General features: G+C 39.4%; 1 protein-coding gene across 9 annotated transcripts in view; it reads right to left on the bottom strand.

Moving 5' to 3' along the window:
- Positions 1 to 23,863, bottom strand: part of HELZ (helicase with zinc finger) — a 157,811-nt gene that overhangs the window by 88,558 nt on the left and 45,390 nt on the right. For all 9 annotated transcript variants that reach the window (XM_042965477.1, XM_042965482.1, XM_042965478.1 and 6 more), the window contains 4 exons: positions 22,726 to 22,924; positions 22,174 to 22,281; positions 20,826 to 21,123; positions 8,940 to 9,207 (listed from right to left, as the gene is read on the bottom strand). In XM_042965477.1, coding sequence (XP_042821411.1) covers positions 8,940 to 9,207; positions 20,826 to 21,123; positions 22,174 to 22,281; positions 22,726 to 22,924 — 873 coding nt within the window. The remainder of the gene's footprint in view (positions 1 to 8,939; positions 9,208 to 20,825; positions 21,124 to 22,173; positions 22,282 to 22,725; positions 22,925 to 23,863) is intronic.

Genomic DNA, 23,863 nt, shown 5'->3' with positions numbered 1-23,863 from the left:
GTTAAAATTTTCCTTTCCTTTTTACTCCACACACATGAGATTCAGAGTCATTAAAAGTTTTCTGAGAAAAGAAATTTCTTACAGTGCATTCTTCACTCACAAATGGACTTCCTGACGCCAAAGTTGATACACAGTTTTCTGACTGGTTGGTTTACACGTGGCAACCACTTTCACCTTCTTTCCCTCTTTCACAGACTTCCACAAAGTCATACTGTCCTAGTTTTCTGCTTACCTTTCTAGCAGCTCCTCTATTTTCCCCCCAAGCACTGGCCACCATGTGCAAGTTCACCCTGCCCTCTTCTTACTGTGTAGGTTCTCATCAGGGGAGGTCACCCCCTCCTAGATCTCAGAGGTATCAACTGAGATCTCTCAGAGACCTCAGAGGCTCAGAGGTATCAACTCAGCTGCCAATTAGATACCTTCGCTAATATGCTCCTCAAACTCGGTACAAGCAAAAGAGAATCACCATCTGACCTCCTCCCCTGTCACTCCAAACCAGTCTTTCCATGGGTCAGGCATCTTAGGCAATGGCACTATCAGCCACCTAGGTGTCCCAGCCAGAAACCAGGTTATCCTCGACTTGGATCTGTCCTCATCCTTCATTCCCCCCATCATACGTTCACCAAGCTCTGTTGGTTCCTCTTCCTCCTAATCCACCTGTATCATAACATTTTGAACTTCAGTAACTATAACAAACTCAAGTGACTTCTTGTTGCAAATCTATACTCCAAACCACCACCAGAACAACTTTGCAAAATTTTAAGTCTGATGATAAGCAGCTTCCTCTGGCTCTAAAGTAAGGTTTCTTTGCTGTTTTGTTTTGTTTTTTTAATGTTTATTTTTGAGGCAGAGACAGAGCGTGAGCGGGGGAAGGGCAGAGGGAGACACAGAATCCGAAGCAGGCTCCAGGCTCTGAGTTGTCAGCACAGAGTCTGATGTGGGGCTCGAAGTCGTGAACAGGGAGATCCTGACCTGAGCCGAAGTTGGCTGCTTAACCGACTGAGCCACACAGGCGCCCAACTGAGGATAAGGTTTAAACACCTTTCTCTCTCACAGCCCCCCCACCAACCCCACACGTGCTGTCCACAGCTATGATGACCAGCTTGCAACTTCCCCCAAGATGCTCTGCTCTTATTCTCATACCCTATTCTTTCTAAAAAATACCTTTGTTCTATTTCTTCATCTGACAGTATTACCGTTTTTTCCCCCCAATTCAGCTTAAATACCACCTGGTTCCCAAAAGCAGACTTGATTCCCTCCCTGACTTGACTATCCTCCTCCTCCTCACTAATGTAGGATAGATGCTCTCCTGTGGGGCCCTTGAACATTCCTGTATCACAGTGCTTATTACACTGTATTATAACCCTATATTTATAGATCTGTCTCCACTACTGGATTACAAATTTTTTTTTATTTTAATTAATTTTTTTTTTTTTGACAGGGAGAGATAGAGACAGCGTGAGCTGGGGACGGGCAGAGAGAGAGAGGGAGACACAGAATGCGAAGCAGGCTCCAGGCTCTGAGCTGTCAGCACAGAGCCCAACGCGGGGCTCGAACTCAAGAACCGTGAGATCATGACCTGAGCCAAAGTCAGATGCTTAACTGACTGAGCCACCCAGGCGCCCATATTACAAACTTTTTTTAGAGTTTTTATTTTAATTCCAGTTAGTTAACATACAGTGTTATATTAGTTTCATGGATAACAAACTTCTGAGGGAAAAGGAAACATAAGGTGTTTGCCTTAAAATCAGCAGTGGCAAGTTTGGAACCTAACACTTAGAATACCCAATAAATTTTGTTCGTTAATTTTACATTTTTGTCATAATCTGATTTTTTTCCAGGCAACATATTCTCATTTCAACTACTTTATATTACTCCCTAACAAATTCTAGAAATTATTAAAATTTTCCTGTTGTATCTATTATAGAATCTGCCATCCCAAAACACCTGATCACGATTCAGCAAGCATGAAAAATTCATCTCAGTTTTAAAGCAGTAAGAGAATCCTCTTCTGACATGTAGTTGTGCCTTGCAACAAAACTACTGAGGTAGAGGCCCTGGAAAATAAAAGTACTAAGAAATATAGCTCTTCCCACAGAAGGTACATCATATGTTCAAGATACCGACATAGACTTTCTAGTAGAAGTTACAGCTAGTAAGATTTAATTTTCTAAAAGATTAACAGGCTAGGGGCACCTGGGTGGCTCAATCGGTTAAGCTTCCGACTTTGCCTCAGGTCATGATCTCAGGGTTCATGAGTTCGAGCCCCGCATCAGTCTCTGCTGTCAGCATGGAGCCCGATTCGGATCCTCTGTCCCCCTCTCTCTGCCCTTCCCCCACTTGTGCTCACTCTCTCAAAAAAAAAAAACAAAAACAAAAACAAAAACATTTAAAAATAAAATTAAATAAAATATCAAAAATGGGTTTATTATTTTAATAAAATGTATTTTGATGAACTTACGATAGTAAGCTTTCTTAGGTATTTAAAATAACGTATTTTTAAGATTGAATAATTCAGAAACACCTTAAAAACAAAATATATCCTACAATTTAAAAAGATATTTCTTAATAAAAAGAAAACCCATCTTGCCATTAATGCTTGCCACATTTTGAAATCCACCTTAAAGCTTACATACTTCCTCGCCTTTTGCGAAATGGCAGAATAGCAGGCATGCAAATTTTGACCAATTTCACATCATACCTAGCTACAAGAAATACGGCTCGATCAATCTTAGCAACCGTTCTCTCTCTTGAAAAGAAACGGCTGAAAAGAACAGTTCTCTGTCTTTAAAAGAATTTCAATGCTCTACAGAGAATTTCACTTTACACGATTTCTGACTAAATGAATGATAACAAAAATCAACCAAGGTAATAAGCCAATACCTGGGTTTGCTGAGGCGAACCCAACAGGCGCCTCGCCTCATCCATCTGAACGATGAAATGTGCGTCCACACACCAGGCCTGTCGTGCCAGCTGCCAGCACCGAGAAGCCACAACAACCTGATCAGGCTGGGCCCGCACACACTTTAATGGGCACAATTACGTTAGCCAAAGCCAATTTCTTTTGAAAATGTTTATCTAAGAATCAAGTGGATTCCACTTCAAGGTAGAATCATAACTCAATGAACGCATATCAACACGGAGCTGAAATACATTGTTTTTAATCTTGCAAGAACTCAGAAGCATTTTCCAAAACTTAACTGAAATGAAGTATTATCCTTACCACCTCCACACAACTCACACTAAAACTTAACATTAAAAGAAATCTTAATTTCTGGACTGCTTTGAAAAACCATCCCTTTCTTTAAAGTAAAGAAAATAGAAAGATAAACCTGATTACTACATCCAAACGCAAGCCAAAATATACCCTGTCTAATTTTGAGAGGCTTCATTCAATCCTTTTTCCAGGAAGGAATGTTAAGGCGACCATGTAAAAGTATAGTCCAATCTTTACAATTAAAACGTACACTATCGGTGTGAAGTCCCTCGACACTGCTTTCACGATTAGCACTATTCTGCTTAAACTGTCAAAGTTCGCAAACGACCAATATATTCTCGGTGACCTTAGGAAATATTCTATCCATCGTGTGCTAGGTCTGACTACATCTAAAGAGGCACGTTCCTGTGCATACCGAATACAAATTATTACCATCAATACACATCCAGGGTATTTAGAGGGAGTCTATTTACCCAAACCATTGTGTTCTGGCTTTAAGGGGAGTCTCAATTCACAATAAAACATTCTTCACCATTCTAACGGTGACTTGGGTTTGCTTTGATGACTGGTACTGATTGAACAGACAAGTAAAATGACCCAATCAGACACACTAGAGCATGGCCCAAGGATCAAATCCAACCTTCAACCTGTTTTCAGGAGAGCCCTTGACTAAGAACGATTTACAAAAAACAAAACAGAGAAGCTACGCAACAAAGACTGTATGAAGTCCACAAAGCCTTTAATATTGACTTGCTGGCCCTTTACAGAAAAAGTGTGCTGATAACCTATGCTACAACAGAGTTTAGTAGCCGCATACAGACCTCCCCCAAATCCATTTTTTAAATATATCTGTCATGTTATTTGTGCTGAAAGAATTATCAAAATGTGAATTAAATTCAAGGCAACATGAAAACATAAATAAATGTTACGTTTAAAGGGGAAAGAAGGAAAAAACAGAAAATAAGCTTTTGGAAGCACCATACACAAAACTTTCTCAAAGATTCTTGAAAATCCTTCAGTTTATGTCTGTTATGTGGCCCTTGTCCATCTGCTTACAGATACCCGCTGAGAACTCCGTCTACTAGTAGGATTTGCTTCTTTGTATGTGTACCACTGCTATGCTGTACTTCACAAAATGTTACAAGCCTGTCAAATTCAGAAGTGTAATTTACCAGCCCTCACATCCAGGGTTACCTGTGGGTGAGAGAATCACTGAAAATTTTCCAGAATTCTCTGACTCAGTAACTACCTACTTGTCACATTAAACATGTAGCAATAAATTCTCATCTCTGTCTTTAAGATCCTTCAAACTCTTGTGCAGTTAGCGTACGTAACACATAAAAAGTGACCCTACAGACTTACATTCAGGTTGTAAACATCGCTATCTGAGTCAATAACTGTTTTAAAGATCTAATTTTGGGGGGGGGCGGCTGGGTGGCTCAGTCGGCTGAGCGTCCGGCTTCGGCTCAGGTCACGATCTCGCGGTCTGTGCGTTCGAGCCCCGCATCGGGCTCTGTGCTGACAGCTCAGAGCCTGGAGCCTGTTTCGGATTCTGTGTCCCCCTCTCTCTCTCTATCCCTCCCCCACTCATGCTCTGTCTCTGTCTCAGAAATAAATAAACATTAAAAAATTAAAAAAAAAAAAAAGATCTAATTTTTAAGACTAAAAAAAGAGAAAGCTCAGATGTTCCTACAAAAAGACTACTGTATACAGTCTTACCGCGGTCTTACCACGTTGTCTACATTCTGTCTTAACTACAATCTTTCTTGTCAGACCAGAGGGCGATTTTACACCTTGATCATCAAGAGCTGCAACTGACATCATTCTAGCTTCCTTCCCATTTCTTTGCTTTTTTCTTAGTATAGTAGTAATAGGAGGTCATGGCACAACATTTCAAAAATAGAACCACATCAGAACATAAAACTCACTTGTAATTTCACCAGCCAGAACACTTTGCTTTAACTCTTCAGTATTTTTATATACAAATATATTCATATATGTGTGTGTACATACAAAATCAGAACTGCAGTGGCTGCTTTCATAACTAACATATCTTCCCCTTTATATTGTATCATGAGCATATTTACTGATTCAAAAATTCTTCGAGAACATAATTTCAATACAGTAGTCCCCCCCTTATCTCCAGCACATATGTCCCAAGCCCCCTAGCAACTGCTCGAAGCCATGAATAGTGCCAAACCCTACACACACTCTGTTTTTCCCTACACATACACACCTATGATAAAATTTTATATGTTCACGTAGTAAAAGATTAACAATAGCTAATAATGTAACAGTTATAACAATATACTGTAATAAAAGCTATGTGCATGGGGTATCTCCCTCAAAATATCTGATTGTACTGCACTCATGCTTCTTGTGATGATGTGAGATGATCAGAGGCCTAGGTGATGACATGAAGTGAGTGAGGTGAAGTGAAATGAAGTGAGGTGACATAAGCATAGTGTCGTAGCATTAGGCTATCGCTGACCTGATGATGTATCTCAAGCAGGATCATCAACTGGACCACAGCTGACCACAGTAAGTGAAACCTCAGAAAGTGAACCGCGGACAAGGGAGAACTACTGCAGTTTCAGATCATATGGCTATTAATTTACTTAACATGCTCTTCACTACTCTTGAAAGACATTTGTTTACAAGCATCTTTAATTTAAGAATCTCCTATTCTTTCTTCAGGATGATTCCTCATAATTACTACACCAAAAGGATCAAACCTTTTAAAGACCTTTAAAACAAACTGCCAAAAAACAGATCTACCCTATGACCCAGCAACAGCACTGCTAGGAATTTATCCAAGGGATACGGGAGTGCTGATGCATAGGGGCACTTGTACCCCAATGTTTATAGCAGCACTCTCAACAATAGCCAAATTATGGAAAGAGCCTAAATGTCCATCAACTGATGAATGGATAAAGAAATTGTGGTTTACATACACAATGGAGTACTACGTGGCAATGAGAAAGAATGAAATAGGGCCTTTTATAGCAACGTGGATGGAACTGGAGAGTGTTATGCTAAGTGAAATAAGTCATAGAGAGAAAGACAGATACCATATGTTTTCACTCTTATGTGGATCCTGAGATACTTAACAGAAACCCATGGGGGAGGGGAAGGAAAAAAAAAAAAAAGGTTAGAGAGGGAGGGAGCCAAAACATAAGAGACTCTTAAAAACTGAGGGTTGATGGGGGGTGGGAGGGAGGAGAGGGTGGGTGATGGGCATTGAGGAGGGCACCTTTTGGGATGAGCACTGGGTGTTGTATGAAAATCAATCTGACAATAAACTTCATATTAAAATTAAAAAATAATAATAATAAAATAAAATAAAAACAAACTGCCAAATAAGTAACTTTCCTCCAGAAATATACCAACTTAGTTTGCCACCAGTGTTCACTTCATGTTGCAGATATTTTCAAGCCTCTCTTCTATGGGTTTTAGAAGCCTTTGCAAGGTGCTCTCAGAGTGAACTTTCATCCACTTAGTTTCTTGATCAGAATCTGACCTCCACAATTTTGTAGGGTTTATTCTTTTATCTAATCAAATTTCCATTTAAAAAAAATTATTTTTAGTGTAATAATCCACAAGTTTATTGGTCTTTAGTTATAAGTTCTGAGATAATGTATATGGAATGATTTTTAAACCTGAATATTAAACAAATAATTTTTTCTGAATTTCTATTATGGTACTCCAAAATAGTCTCTTAAGATTCTGGTAAGCTTCTAAACTCTACTTCATCCCGGGGCACCTGGGTGGCTCAGTCGGTTGAGCAACTGACTCTTGATTTCCACTCGGGTGGTGATCCCAGGGTCATGGGATCAAGCCCCACATCAGGCTCCACGCTGAGTGTGGAACCTGCTTGAGATTCTCTCTCTTTCTCCCTGTGCCCCTCTCCCTCATTCGCGCATTCTCTCTCTCTCTCTAAAATAAAATTAACAGGGGCCTGGGCTCAGTCAGTTGAGAGTCTGACTTCAGCTCAGATCATGATCTCATAATTTGTGGGTTCAAGCCCCATACTGGGCAGGGCTCTGTGCTGACAGCTCAGAGCCTGGCACCTGCTTCGGATTCAGTATCTTCCCCTCCTTCTCTGCCCCTCCCCTGCTCATGCTCTATCTCTCAAAAATGAATAAATGTTAAAAAAATTCTTTTAATAAAAAATAAGCTATTCCATCCCAAACTTTATGATTTTATCAAAGTGTTCTTTACTAAGGAAAAGGAATCTATGACCATGTAAATAACATATATGCATAGTAATAATGTGAATATATATGTTACAAGCCACTGTCCTTGTTATTTAATAAGTGACTATTTCATTAGAACTGTATACAGACAGTCAGTGAAAGTCTTGTAAGAGGGACACCTGGGTGGCCCAGTTGATTAAACAACCTACTCTTGATTTCAGCTCAGGTCATGATTTCATGTTTCATCAGTTCGACCCCCGCATCGAGGTCTGTGCTAACAGTGCAGAGCCTGCTTGGGATCCTCTGTCTCCCTATCTCTCTGCCATCCCCCACTCATACCTGCTCTCTCAAAAATAAATAAAGATTAAAAAAAAGAAGAAAAAAAGTCTTGTAAGAGCCCATCAATGGCCATGATTTAAAGTCTTTTTTTCTTTTATGTTTATTTATTTATTGGGGGAGGGGAAGACAGAGAGAGAGGTAGAGAGGGAATCCCAAGCAGGTTCCATGCTCCATATGAAGCCCAATCATGCAAGGCTTGATCCCAGGAACCGTGAGATCACACCCTGAGCCAATATCAAGAGTTGGATGCTTAATCAACTGAGCCACCCAGGCACCCCAGCCATGATTTAAAGTCTTAAGAGTAACAAAAAATACACTCTGACTTTGTAAATTTTACATGCATGTAATTTGAAATTAGATCTGTTCCAAAAGTCAGATCATATTTAATCTATAAATAGAGTAACACAAGGTATCTTTAAGTTATTACTTTTCCTTTTCTAAATATATACCTTAGTAAGGGTTCAGTATCTATTAATAATTAATGTTAAGGTACCAATAAGGCAGCCCGGAAAAAAAATAGATTGGTTAGGCTATATTCAAAGGGAAAACTGCTTACAAAAATATACTCATGTATCATAACTGTGGTTCACTGTTTAAAGCTTGTTCCCATTTCATCTAAAAAGTGGAATGCTACTACCAAACATACCAACCATTTCATTACTATCTGCCTTCATTCAAACTTTAATTTCTGGGATTACTTTTCCTATAATGATTCAAATAAGCTTTGGGATTTATGCTTGGACTTAACTTGTGGCATATGGATAAAATGCAAAATATGTTAAAGCTTTTATAAGTGGCTATAGAGGTATTTCATTATTATCAAATAGTTTCCCTGAAGATTTAAATCATTTCATTCTTAAAATTGCATTCCAAGATATGTAGCAGTCTCTTTCAGTTTCTGTACATTTATTCAACCAATATTTACTGAATGCTCGCTCTGACTACCATTAACAGAAACCTCCGGTACAGCAGGGACCACATGTTTACACACCTAGTACGTGGCAGAGTCTTATGCAAATGAAATATATACTAAACACTAGGGATGCCGAGATGAACAGGACACGGCACAGAAAGACAGCTACTGAATAACAATCTTTACTACCTGTCTTCACTTTGGCAAACCTCCATTTTCATTTAAAAATGAAAAATACCATTAAAAAAAAAAAAGTATTCCTAAAGTAACTTACTTGCTGACTTCTTTATACTGGGCTATCTCCTCAATATAAAGAAGGTCATGCAGCCGTGACTGATAGTTGGTCTTGGTCAATGATTTGTCTAAAACCGACTGGGTAAACAGCTGGTCAGCAGAGAGAGGAATTTGGTATCTGATAAGAAGGCTCTTCTCCAAATCAGTAGTTTCATTAGGTTCAAAATCTATAATAGTCTTAGAAGAAGAATCCCAACGCTTAGCTGTGGTTACTAGCTGTTGTTTTGCATGCATCAGGTATTCAAGATCTAAATGGAAACAAAAAACACATTTATAAAGAACACAACATTAAAATTCTCAAATACATTACACATTTTGGTAGGAGCATTTTATATGCTTGAGCTATCAATTCTTAAAAACAATCCAAAAACCCATCTAACAAAGAATTTTTCCCATATCAGAAATGTGTTGTCTAGGTTAACAAAAGAACATAAATAGGAACCCCTGTAAAAGAAAAAAAAAAAAATGCCTCCTTTTTAACACCAGGCTAAGACATACCAGAAATAGCTATTAACATTTTAAAATGCAGATTAACATTTAGAACTTAACTCTTTAGTCCAAAGAAATCTGAACTGCAAGAAGAAAATACAATAAATTCCTCATAAGATAAAACCTATTGGATGATAAACACTTTTCTCCTCCTACTAACAATACCTGCCCATTATAGAAAAAAGACGATCAGAACACTATGAAAGGTTAATCTTTTCGTATGTGGTAAAGCACAGTGAAACTCTCTGAAAGTCAATTTATGACAAACAAAAATCTTTTAGAAAATACTCATGTAAAAACACTGCTAATTCCTCGTTGAAATGTGATACAATGTGCCATTCAAATGCCCTATCAGAAAAATACAGTTCAGTCTCAGTTAAATTATACTGTAAGTAGGGCACAATGTCAAAATGAATGACTGTTCAAGTTCTGACATCTCTGAAAAAAAAAAAGGTAGGACAGTACCAGCACAGGGTGAAATATATCGGAACATGAATTCTTTTTATTTTTGTTTTTAATTTTTTTTAATGTTTATTTATTTCTGAGACAGAGAGAGACAGAGCATGAGTGGGGGAGGAGCAGAGAGAGAGAGGGGGACACAGAATCTGAAGCAGGCTCCAGGCTCTGAGCTGTCAACACAGAGTCTGACGTGGGGCTCGAACTCACGAACCGCGAAGATCATGACCTGAGCCAAAGTCGGTCACTCAACCAACTGAGCCACCCAGGCGCCCCCAGAACATGAATTCTGAGTGCTGGGTAGGCTTGCTCTATTTGCAGGACATACTACTTTTCTATTGGGTGGAACATACATAGACCTATAAATATGAAACTTAACCAAGGGGGGGGGGGGGGAGTTGCTTGACTGACTCATTAGGCTGATATCCAGTTTTCATGTAATGTAATTGAAAAGATGGCTTCACAACTCAGGTTACAATTTGGGGAAGAAATAATAAAAAGTTTAAACAGAGATGAGTTAAGTGTCCAAAGTACAAAAATAAGTTACCCTGTACTATCTTTACAATGAGAGAACAATGCATAATTGCCATGTAATGCTTAGTGAGAGATTTGCCTACATTTAAATGTTACATATAAATTATAAACACCTAAGTATAGTCACCCAAAAGACATTCTCAATACTAGAAAATAGTTTATCCTAATGTCTTATTAAAGATTCAAATGCAAAGGCCCTAATGTAAACGTTTCAAAAAATTAAAAAAGGAAAGGCCCTAATTTCTAGCCTTTGCTCCTTGAAAAGGTATTTTTACATGCCAGTTCTACTATTTCTCCAATGGAGAAACAAATACGCCTATACTCATCAAGGTATAAGGCTGGTCTGCATTCTTATAATACTCTGGATTAGGCAAGGATGGACTGGCTTTGCAATAGCTTCGAAAGGATAAGTTTCATAAAGTAAAGTAACAAGATTTTCTGCCTCAATCGTCCTAAATTGGGCCGTGCCTTTTCATTCATTAAATCATAACTACAAAAAATATTTAAATTACACACACTCCAACATTTCTAAAGCAGATTATAACATCACTGAAAGTCAGATGACAAACATTATCAAAATAACAAGGATGTACATAATTTTTTCTCTTAATTCAAAAGTCAAGAGAAACAGCAATAGTATAGTGACAAACCAAATAACCAACTCTTTAAAAATACAAAAAAACTAGGGGCGCCTGGGTGGCTGAGTCGGTTAAGCGTCCAACTTTGGCTCAGGTCATGATCTCACACCTCGTGAGTTCGAACCCTGCATTGGGCTCTGTGCTGACAGCTCAGAGCCTGGAGCCTGCTTCGGATTCTGTGTCTCCCTCACTCTCTGCCCCACCCCCACTCACACTCGGTCTCTCTCTCTCTCAAAAATAAACATGAAAAGAAATGAAAATGGAAAAAAAATGTCTACATAATATCAAAGAATCTCTGTAATATATAATAAAAGGATGTCTCTTCTTTGGAAGTAGGAGAGTTATATTTCATAGTTTTATTTAAATAAGAAATTCAATCAGACTATGCCTAGATCAATATTATGTTCACATTCTTTAAAAAGTCACTAATTGGGGCATCTGGATGCTCAGTCAGTTGAGCGCCTGACTCTTGAACCTGGCTCAGGTCATGGTCCCAGGGTTGTGGGATCGAGCCCCATGACGGGCTCGGTGCTGAGCATGGAGTCTGCTTGTGCATTCCCTTCCTCTCTCTCTACCCTTCTCCCCTGCTCGTGCACTCTCACTCTCCCTTTAAAATAAAAATAAACAAGGGGCGCCTGGGTGGCTCAGTCGGTTAAGCGGCCGACTTCGGCTCAGGTCATGATCTCGCGGTCCGTGAGTTCGAGCCCCACGTCGGGCTCTGTGCTGACAGCTCAGAGCCTGGAGCCTGTTTCAGATTCTGTGTCTCCCTCTCTCTGACCCTCCCCCGTTCATGCTCTGTCTCTCTCTGTCTCAAAAATAAATAAACGTTAAAAAAAAAAAAATTAAAAAATAAAATAAAATAAAATAAAAATAAACAAACAGTCACTAATTCTTCCCAACCAATATTTATGTAACTGGGATAGTAAAAACCTGAAACAATAGAGCTTTCCATTTAAAAAGATTTTTGTTCACCTATTTAATGTGCAAAGCAAATTATACAGAAAGTCGTTCTGGGAAAACTGGCATGAGAAACAGTATTTGTTTTTCGCGTCTATATAGTGCCATGACTGCCACCCTGGTTTTATGAAATTGTTAAAATTAGTGTCTTCAGCAGGTAGCACAATTTCCAAACAATTTCCAAACACTTTAAATTTTATTCCACTGTGGTTTCTTTAAATGACTGTAAACACAGTACAGGAGGGGCATCTGGGTGGCTTAGTCGGTTCAGTGTCCAACTCTTGATTTCAGCGTAGGTCATGATCTCATGGTTTGTGGGTTCAAGTCTCATGTCAGGCTCCACCCTGACAGAGGGGAGCCTACTTGGGATTCTCTGTCTCCCTCTTTCTGCCCCTTCTCCACTCTCTCTCAAAATAAATAAACTTAAACGGGGGGCGGGGGGGGGGCTACGTTGTGGGGATGGGCTAAATGGAGGACGGACGTTAAGGAAGGCACTTGTTGGGAGGCGCACGGGCTGTTACATGTAAGTGATGCATCACTAAATTCTATTCCTGAAATCATTATTACACTATACGCTAACTAACTTGGATTTAAATTAAAAAGCTAGGGGCGCCTGGGTGGCTCAGTCGGTTAAGTGTCCGACTTCAGCACATGATCTCACGGCCCGTGAGTTTGAGCCCTGAGTTGGGCTCTGTGCTAACAGCTTAGAACCAGGAGCCTGCCTCGGATGCTGTGTCTCCCTCTCTCTCTCTCTCTCTCTCCTCTCAAAAATAAATAAACATTAAAAAAAAATTAATTAAAACAGAAAAACTCTGACTCAAACACAAAGAATAAACGAATGGTTTCCGGAGGGGAGTGGGGGGGGGGGGGGCGGATGAGTTATATAGGTGAAAGGGATTATGAGTGCATGTATCATGATGAACAACTGAGCAAAGTATAGAATTGTTAAGGGGCGCCTAAATGGCTCAGCTGGTTAAGCGTCTGACTCTTGATTTTGGCTCAGGTCATGACCTCACAGCTCATGTGAGTTCAAGCCCCACATCAGGCTCTGCACTGACAGTGTGGAGCCTGCTTGGGATTCTCTCTCTCTCCCTCTATTTCTGCCCTTCCCCTGTTCGCTCGCTCTCTCTCTCAAAATAAATAAATATTAAAAAAAATAAAACGGGTGCCTGGGTGGCTCAGTCTGTTGGGCATCTGACTTTGGCTCAGGTTTTGTGAGTTCCAACCCCCGCGTCAGGCTCTGTGCTGGTGGCTCAGAGCCTGGAGCCTGCTTCAGATTCTGTGTGTGTCTCTCTCTCTCTCCCCTTCCCCTTCTCACACTCTGTCTGTCTCTCTCTCTCAAAAATAAACATTAAAAAAAATTTTTTTTTAATAAGATAAAACAAAGAAACAAGAAACCACAGTACAGAAGGGAGAGCTGGGGGAACAGCAAAAAGAAAACTTAAAAAAAAAAAATCCATGTGTGCCAACACCAGAAAGTCTGCAAATTACTGATCTCAGTCATTAACTCAGACATCAAAAATGAACCGTGGCCAGTGGCTACCGAGGACATATTTTGCCAAAACCACTTCTCTTTCCCTGCTTCATCTGAACTTGAGACAAGCGTCTGCTTCCAATCCTCTCTTACAATGAGCAGCTGATTAAGCCTATTCAAATTCCCACCTAATTTACAGTTGGCAGGTCTGCAGAGTCGCTGTTCAATGGAGGAGGGCGGGGAGGTCCCCGTGGGGATCTGACTACCACTGGGCCTCATCCCCCCGCCTTCCCCCAGCACATGTTAGCACCTGCTAACATCTAAACCACACACGTATGCTACTCAGGGCAGCTGAGCCACCTCGTCCCCGGTACGCACTTCTCTTCAACCTCGAATAGGCTGGAATGAAATACACTCCGGAAAGACTGGAAGTGAATAGGTTAGGATCAATACTCACAAAACCATACAGGGAGAGTTTATTAACCAACTCTTAGAATAACGAATCTCCAATCTGTCAAATCTGACAGAAATTGTAAACCTATAAATGTTACCCGGAGATGTGGTAGGCAGAAGCTATAAACATATTTTAAGGGAAATTCACAAGAAACAAATTAAAGGTCATCAGAATGCACCTAATTTCTTTAAGATAACGTTAAGGGAAGAGCTGCTACTTCCTTCCACAGAGTTCAAGGTCGGAATAACTAGTCGGACACAAGATATGCTTCCCAACCTCCCTGGCCCTGTGACTGAGGACAGCGGTGGCCTCGGCGTTCGGCCACACGGTTGCCAGTCTAACGAAGCGTCCAAAGGGTTGGTTTGTTTGATGAAGAATATAATATGGCAGACTGGGAAAGTATCCTTAACAGAACCCAGAGAGCAGATTTTAAAAAAAGGTTAAGAAGGAACATCCAGTGTTGTGCGTGCCTAGCAGAAGGGTGGACACAGCACCAGCACACGATACACGCATGCTACGTGTGGAACATATTTACAACAGCTCCATCTATCTAGGAGTTGAAGAGCAGGAGATGAAACGAGCCTCAGTTCCGAAATCGGACACACCACGCTCTTCCTGACGAAGCATTTTGGTCGGCGCCTTTACAAGTCTGGACTGCCCAAATTAACAATAAAATTACAAATCTGAAAGTAATCCTAAACCACCATTTCGGCTACTCATTTCAGTATCATTCCCGTCCCCAAAACTGCCAACATGGAAGCAAGATGAACATCTCTTAGTTTACCCATACTGTCGATCCCAATTTTCCACCTCTTAAAGAGGATACTAAAAAGTTAAAACAGCGAAATAACAGCATAGGAATGCCTCACTATTTACATGCTTCCATTCAATTGTATTTTTTAGTGACAAAGGCATTATTTTTTAAATCTATTTTTCTAGTACTTTTCTGATCACATAATATCAAATATTTTATATACCCTTAATTTACCAACAACCCTGGAATTTGGAGATAATTAAGTCACACTAAATTTTGATGTTAATGTTAACATACACTGCTAAACTCAAAGTAATGGATACTATCAGGCTTTCAAATCAAACACATAAGAAATAATTTTCAACATGTAACTTCCAGATACTCAGACTTGAGCTCAGGTCATGATCTCATGACCTCATGGTCTCATGGTCTCATGGTTCATGTCCCATATCTGGCCCGCTGCTGTCACAAAGAGTCCACTTCAGATCCTCTGTCCCTCTGCCACTCCTTCGCTCATGCTCACTCGCTCTCTCTCAAAAAGAAACATTAAAAAAATTTTTTTTTCATTAATCAAAGCTGTGGGGTAAAGTGTATAATGAATACAGTTTGTTTCCTAAGCAAAGGGCAACTCACTAATTTTGTTCTTTTGTAGATATCTTTTGCCACACATTTTTAAAAGGCACAACTCTTAGGGTGTCTGGGTGGTTCAGTCAGTTAAGCGTCCGACTTTGGCTCAGGTCATGACGTCAAAAATTTGTGGGTTCAAGCCCCATGTCTGACTCTGTGCTGACAGCTGGGAGCCTGGAGCCTGCTTTGGATTCTGTCTCCCTCTCGCTCTACCCCTCCCCCACTCATTCTCATTCTCATTCTCTCTCTCTCTCTCAAAAATAAACATTATAAAAAAAGAGAAAGCAAGACGAGGCACATCTTTAACCCAAAATTTCTTAGTGCATACAGTGTCTCTTGTTGAACCTGAACCTCACCAACAAGTGAAAAGAATTGAAAACAGCAAAATTATTAAAGTTATACCTATTTCCTAACAGTTTGCAGAATTGCCATATGACTACTAGAGGGAAAAAAATTCATTCATGGTCTGCAAATAGAAAAGGTTTGAATGCTTTACATATCATAAAAATATTTTTTTAAAATGTGGGAATTTTCCCCCAGTTCAAACTGAATTAATTAAAGTAGAATTTTTAATTTGATCCTGAACGATGAAGTAGAAAAGCAAATGTCTGCTGTGTAACTTGATTTTAAGTTCCAAGGAGTAAAGCACTAATATAATTAAGTTCCAGGATCAAATCAGTTTGACAGACACTGAGCCTTTAATTACTGAGGTGCACTGTGAATCTCTAAGGGAAAAAAAAGCATGCACCGTTTCCAAACATATTTTCAGATGGGATTCTTTACCTATTATTAACATAACACCTATTCATTTCAGTAGAACACAGTCCAGCATGGTCCAAATATGTAACTTTATGGAAAAGAAATGTATGTTGCCAGCATTAATTTCAGGACAAAAACTTGCTTAAACAATGAACAGCCAATCACATGGAAGAAGTGTTGAAGATATTTTCTATTCAAATTCTAGTTTCATACCATCACTACATTTCTTTGTGTGTGCAGAAACCAAATTATATTATGGTATCATTTACACTGTTATCAAAAGTATACGGAAATATGATAAGGCTCAGATCTAATTCAACCGCCCAATTCCCAACCGCATTTGGCCAACTTAAATCTGAAAGGTTTTCTCCTAATTCTAGAATAAGGAAGATCAAATAGTGAATTGGCTGAGGCTGGGGGTAAAATCAGCCAGGATGTAACACTGTCTGTCCCCAATTTAACAAAGAAGTTCTCTTGCTCTCAGTGTCTCTGAATGTTATCCACACAATATGCCAGAACAGATACAAGTAAGAAACTGACATTTTTACATTTTTATTATTTGAGAATCTTTTATAAAACTGTGATTTCACATAAATAAATCTTTTCCCCTCAATTTTTTTTTGCTGACAAACATCTGCTGTAATAATCAAAAACACTAACTAGCACTAAGACAGAAGCAGGAAACAAACACACTATTTACATCCTGCTTTCATTTCTCCAAAATTCTTTTGAGGTCCTGTACACAGTCACAATGAAACAAGCACAGTCATGCAATAAAAACTTAAGAACTTAACAAAAGCGTCAAGATATTGAATGACCTCAATTTTACGAGTAGGGAAAATACCAAAGAACTAAAAATCAGCACAACAGGTCAGCTCATTTCAGTAATGGACCAAAAAAAAAAAAAAAAAAAAAGTCAGCCAAACGTCACCTGGCTTGCCTAAACCTAGCTTTTAAGTTTTTCTGTTTATAGTATTTCAAAATCTCTTATCAGAAAATACATTTTATAATGGTCTCTTTTATATTTATTTTTCTTGTCCTTGAAAATTTTCACTATGTGAAATTGTCTTAATGTTTCCAAGTTAGTTCAAGAAAATGCTTAACTTTTATTATTTTCTACAACGTAACAGCTTAGAGGTAAAACTTTATAAAGAAAAATAAGCAAAGATAACAAACTGCAAAGTGGTCAGCAAAAAGAAAAAGATATAAAGAACAAAGGGGGAAGGCATTTTATTAGTTCCAAATCAGAGGATATCCTTGACTGTATTAATTCCATCTACTATACCTCAATGAATACAAAATTCGTTATATTTTCAAACTAGTATCTTAGAAACTTAAGAAATGAAACACTGGGGTGCCTGCCTGGATGGCTGAGTTGGTGGAACATGTGACTCGTCATCTTGGGGTTGTGAGTTCAATCCCCCCACACTGGGGGTAGAGTTTGCTAGGTAAGTAGGTAAGTAGGTAGGTAGGTAGGTAGGTAGGAAGGAAGGAAGGAAGGAAGGAAGGAAGGAAGGAAGGGAGGGAGGGAGGGAGGGAGGGAAGGAGGGAGGGAATTCTATTTCTTCCAGTGACCACACTTAAAATATCAGTCATCTTGGACAACTTGTCTTCCACCAACTTCTCTTGCCTTCTCTTGCCAAGATTCGCAGGTGCTGTGGCTTTAAGGGCTCAGGTCTTTATCTCGGCTTCTTAGCCCCTCTTCCTGCATGCACCCTAGAGCCCCTGGTCCACACTTTTTAAAATAAATTCTTTCTCTCTTCCTACTTTCTTCATTCTATTTGTAAGTCAGAAGTTATTCTAACCATGGCTCATGGTAAAAACAATAGCTACCATTTACTAAGTGCTTACCATGTGCCAGAAACCATACAATGCTTATTTTGGTTCCCACAATAATCCTCTGAAATAGATATTACTAGCCCCATTTTACACATGAAGTTCAGAAATGTCACACAAGTAATGAGAAAATTGAGACTCAAATCCAATTCTATTTGACTGTGAAGTGTGTTCACTGCTCTTTTTCTCCCACTAGAAAAGTAACACATGCCTGAGGCAAAAGTAGTCAAAGTACCCTCAATCTCTCAAGCCCATGTGAGAGGGTGCCCTAAAATCTACATCATCACCTCCTTCCCGCATCAGTCTTAATTAGCATCATTTTCTCTTCCTAATGCAGACATGTAACATTTTATATAATTAATTAAATAGGCTTTCATTAACTAGTACAGATTTTTGACAACCCTTAAAAACTTACTTTTTTGTTTGTTTGTTTTTAAAAAATTATTTCTATGGGGAAATGAGTTGTGAGTTACAAACCATCCATCTAAAAGCAAACTTTTAAAATATAACCCAGGGGCGCCTGGGTGGCTCAGTTGGTTGAGCGTCCGACTTCGGCTCAGGTCATGATCTCACAGTCCGTGAGTTTGAGCCCCGCATCGGGCTCTGTGCTGACAGCTCAGAGCCTGGAGCCTGCTTCAGATTCTGTGTCTCCCTCTCTCTCTGACTCTCCCCCACTCATGCTCTGTCTCTCTCTGTCTCAAAAATAAATAAACATTAAAAAAATAAAATAAAATAAAATAAAAATAAAATAAAATAAAATAAAATAAAATAAAATAAAATAAAATAAAATAAAATAAAATATAACCCACATGTGGGGCACCTGGATGGCTCAGTCAGTTAAGCATCCAGCTTGATTTCGGCTCAGATGGAGCCCTGCTTCGGGCTCGGCACTGGGTATGGAGCCTGCCTGGGATTCTCTCTCTCTTTCTCCCTCTCCCTCTTCCCCTCCCCCATGCACACAGCCCCTCCCTCCCTCCCTCCCTCCCTCTCTCTCTCTCAAAAAAAAAAAAAACTTAAAAAAAAATATATTTCTATATGTATGTACACGTACGTACACACACGCGCGCGCGCACACGCGCGCGCGCACACACACACCACACTTAAGCCCAGAACATTCTATGAAAATTATACTTCCAAGTGGGAAATACGTGGTGGTCTCTCTTCATGATTTACAAAAGGTACCTCCTAATAGTTCTCAAGTTCTAGTCTCTAAAAGCAACTCACTAGTACAGGGGCAGGCAAACCACAGCATGCAGGCTACTTCCAGCCCGCAGTTTTTGAAAATAAAGTGTGACTGGAACACAGTCATGCCCTTTCGCTTCCATATGGTCTCTAGCTCCTTTATCATCACAGCGCAGAGCAGCGCTGTCCCAGCAAACACCATCTGCCCGGCAGCACCTGAAGGATTCACTCTCTGGCTCTTAGCAGGAAAAAGACTGCCAAAGAACTCCTACAGAGGCAAATATAAATTAAGTATTCTTACTCTGTCAACTGTATCTACTTGGCTATCGGATTTAACATATTCTATCGTTTTTTTTTTTAATGTTTATTTATTTTTAAGACAGAGAGAGACAGAGCATGAGCAGGGGAGGGGCAGAGAGAGAGGGAGACACAGAATCGGAAGCAGGCTCCAGGCTCTGAGCTGTCAGCACAGAGGCCGGCGTGGGGCTCGAACTCACAGACCGCGAGATCATGACCTGAGCCGAAGTCAGACGCCCAAACCACTGAACCACCCAGGCGCCCCAGGATTTAACATATTCTAATTCCAAAGAGTACGGAGAAGATGAAAATCCAAAATACAAAAGAATAAAAACAGGTAACAGAGATCAAAGTAAGTGAGAAATAAGCCTCAACTGAGGTCTAAGGAAGTCTGGGTGACATTGGCACACACACAAGAAGGTAATGCCTAATTGTTCAATCTGGGCCCAAATGTTGCTTTAACCTTCCCAGCAGATAAAGTAGGAGACAGAACGATTCCACCTGTCACTGCATCCAAAAAATCAAACCCTAGCATTTCCTCATGAACCAGACTTTAGGTCTCACAAATGAGACACTGTGGTTACAGAGCAAAAAACATCCTCCACAATAGGGTCAGTTATAGTCAATACAATAGGAAGTTTCACATGAAGTCCCTCTTAAATAAATATTTAGTGCTCACTAAATAAAACAAAGCACCTATAAATCCAACCAAGAGCCAAGAAAATACAGGGTAATGTGCCCCTTCCTTGTCCTGTTGGATCTCGGCATAAAATTTAGCAATAGGCAGTAATGTAACAACGTGCAAAGTAATTATCATCTTCTGCAGGTGCTCACACGTTGAAACCAGGGACCTCTTTCCCAGGAACACAGAGCAGATCCTATTAAAGGCACCCTAGGGGCGCCTGGGTGGCTCGGTCGGTTCAGCGTCCGACTTAGGCTCAGGTCATGATCTCGCGGTCTGTGAGTTCGAGCCCCACGTGGGGCTCTGTGCTGACGGCTCAGAGCCTGGAGCCTGCTTCAGGGGCGTCTCACTCTCTCTCTGCCCCTCCCCTGCTCATGCTCTGTCGCTGTCTCAAAAATGAATAAAACATTAAAAAAAACAAAAAACAAAAAACAGAAACCAAGCTAAGAGACCCAAACAGACCTGATCGTCTACTCAGACAAGTTTGGGGAAGCTCAAAGCAAGTTTGCCTAATGACTCCATAAAGAGAACAGAGCATAATAGGAACCATTCTCATCTCATTACCCAATAAATGAGTCAATTGCTTTGGGATTTTTTTTTTTTTTTTTTTTTGCCTTATCGTTCATTCCCTCTCCAGGAAATATTTAGAGGCTAATACGTATCTTTTAATACTGCCATTATAGTGCCTTTTAATACACTGTATCGGGGGGGAAAGTCTAAATATTACCTTCTGTAGAAGCCGCATCAATCATTACTCTTTGCATGAGCACTGGTTCCAATCCAAAGTCGAAAACTATGGTTTGGCGAAAAGTTCCAAAGATTTCTGTGTTAAATGCTATCCCGACTTTATACACGTAATGATCTAATCCATTTTGGGCCATCTTCCCTCCTATCCATTCTTGACAGTTCTCTGGGACTTCCTGTGATACCTGGGTAGTGCTATCTCCGGCAGATATTGCAATGATACTAAAATGAGGACGATGTGCATCATAGAGCAACGCTACCCGACACAGCATTCTTGCAGGCTGCAAGGAAGGCAAAGGAATTCATTGAGTACAAGGGGGTGCAAAGTCCAACTGTCATCGGGTTCTTCAATAAAAATATTCCCATCAGGGACTTTTACTTTCCCACGCTTCTAAGAGACTACGTTAAAAATACAAACTGTACTCACAAGCCATTTGAGAAAAAATCAGAACGGTTTAAAACAAAAATCAGTTGTTAAGATCATATATTTATGATGTCACTGATACCTCAGCAAAGCTGAAATTTTTAAAAATGACAGATTTATCCGACATCTCTAACCACCCTGCTCTTCCCATGACGCACTCATCTTTCTTTGCGGTGAAAGCTATCACCCTGTATGACCACCGAACTCCAACTTTCCGTACCTTTGGCCTAAAAAAGTTTTATCCAGCTTTAAGTAGGAAGTCTTCACAGGGGGGCAGTTACCTCTGAAGGCAACGGATTGGGTTCAAGGCCGAAGCTCAATGTTCCCAGATTTTTCATCCCAAGATGCGGATGGAACAGTAAAAGAAATGCCACCAAAAAGCACACAAAACTTTTCCACTGCACATATTCAGAGAAAAGTTTGACTTTGCTTTATTCTAAAACTTTGAGTACTATATTCAAGATGGAAAGCACTGCAGAAAACGTCTCGTATTAAAAACCCATTATTACAGAATCTATGATTTCATCAAATCAATTATGCAAACAAGTCGCTACTGTTTAAATATCTTAGAACTGCCAGATTAAACAATTCGATTTTTAAATAGTTAATTCTGAGCCACGAACCCCATCCTATGTTCCGACTTTGGAAGACAATGTATCAAAGACCTCTTGATCAAATTAATAAATTAGCAAACATCTAAATATCTACAAAGACCTTTATCTCAAAATCTAAAAAAAGTATACCTTTAAGGGAATACAGAAATACACTTTAGCACAATACATAACCTACTTAAGAATCTATTTAGATGAAAACATTTTCAACGGTCTCACACAGGGATTTAAAGGTCAGGGAAGCTTTAAGCACATCGAAAAAAAATTACATTCTTCGATTAACACAAAATTCATACCTTACAAGTAAGAGCAAAGGTCCATGTCTGGTGAGACTTTTTGGTGTTGACAGTAACCGACAGATCAGGATGATGCTCTACTTTTACTCCCTCTATACATTCGCTAAGCTGAAAATAGACAACAACTGGTGTTACGTTTTATTCCTAAAAGCACAAACAAAACTTTTGGCATGGTAAATAAATAAATATCCACGGTGAAGATGTGGATGGAACTGTTGACAAAGCAAGACATTTTACACATTAATTTTATAAGAACAAAATATAATAAAGCTTAGACGAGACATAAAAAAATTAAGGACAACAAAATGGCAGTAAACACTCCCTGAACGAAGAAGGTTCATACAATACCTGCAAATCTCCAAACAAATGCCTTGGCTCTGCTCTTTATTTTAGCAAAAGAGTCTGATTTTGCTACAAAAACACTTCATCAAGAATCGAGTTCTTCATACAGAGGATAAGGAAATAAACCAAAATACAGCACAAAATAAAGTCAAGATTCAAACAAAGTCATTGTTTCAAACAAAACAAAACAATGCAGTTTATTTTCCTCACCACTTTCTCAGGAGATAATGAATTCATCCACTTTTCTATCAAGGTCTCCATGTAACTGCCTGAGAGCTGTTTATTCTCGTTTTGCTGTTTCAATTTTATCAGCCGCGAGGCGTATCGTTTCTGCCATTCTGCTAGTTCTTCCTGGGAGTGCGCTGAAGTACACTGGGCACCGTACCTACAGATGCCTTGTTCTAAAAATCTAAGTAAAATAGGAAAGACTGTTTCATCATACACTTTGTTGGACCATTTAGAATACAAACTTCCATCATTTGCCCTTCGACTCTTCAATAACAAAAACAAAACTTTATCTCCTGAAAGGCCATATTTATCACACTGACTTGCATGGAGGAGGGAGAAGAGGTTTCACGAACATTTATAACAGTTAATCGCTACGGCAACTTCCCAGACTCAGTGATCCCTGTTTTGGAATAAGGGGGTGCTAAAGCGAAACATAATCAGTCATAACCACCCCGCACCCACAAAACCAACATCGAAACGGCAGTCTCCTTCATGATGTAACAACTCTATTTAGACAATTCTTCTTAGAGCAGAATTTTCCTAAAGCAACACTGACATCAAGTGGATCGGTGCATCAAACACAGGAATGCCCTACTTCCCAAAATGATATTCTCCTCAAGAAAAATGCTCCACATACTAAGAATTTCATTCGGAAAAAAATGTTAATGTATCATTAAAGTATAACCTTAAGGGTTCTATTCCTCACCTTCGAACGTAAAGCCTTTACCCTTTTCTCTATGACCATTAACCTATATTTCATTGAAAATACTGGATTCTATTCATTTGCTTGAAGTTTTGAATAAATTAAGAATAAAAGTTTTATATTAGAATCACAATTAATTCAATAGATTAAATTCTTCAATGGTAAATTCATAAACGTTCACTTTAAAGGACAAGAGTTAATGGTTTCACAGTGTTTATGACTCAGAAAATTCAACTGACAATAATTCGGTGGTCAAAACACATAAAAAGGCAAAACTCTGATTATTAGTATTTTTTTAAAGTTTTAAATACCGTGCAAAATTCGGGGCCTAGCCAATTTTTAAACCATTGAAACGTCAAAAAATTAAAAAAAGATCTTCTGAGAGAAAAAATGAAAATTAAACTATAAAGAACAAAA

This window comes from Panthera tigris, chromosome E1, assembly GCF_018350195.1.
Source record: "Panthera tigris isolate Pti1 chromosome E1, P.tigris_Pti1_mat1.1, whole genome shotgun sequence".
NCBI lineage: Eukaryota > Metazoa > Chordata > Mammalia > Carnivora > Felidae > Panthera > Panthera tigris.
This window is presented reverse-complemented; position numbering and strand designations above follow the sequence as displayed.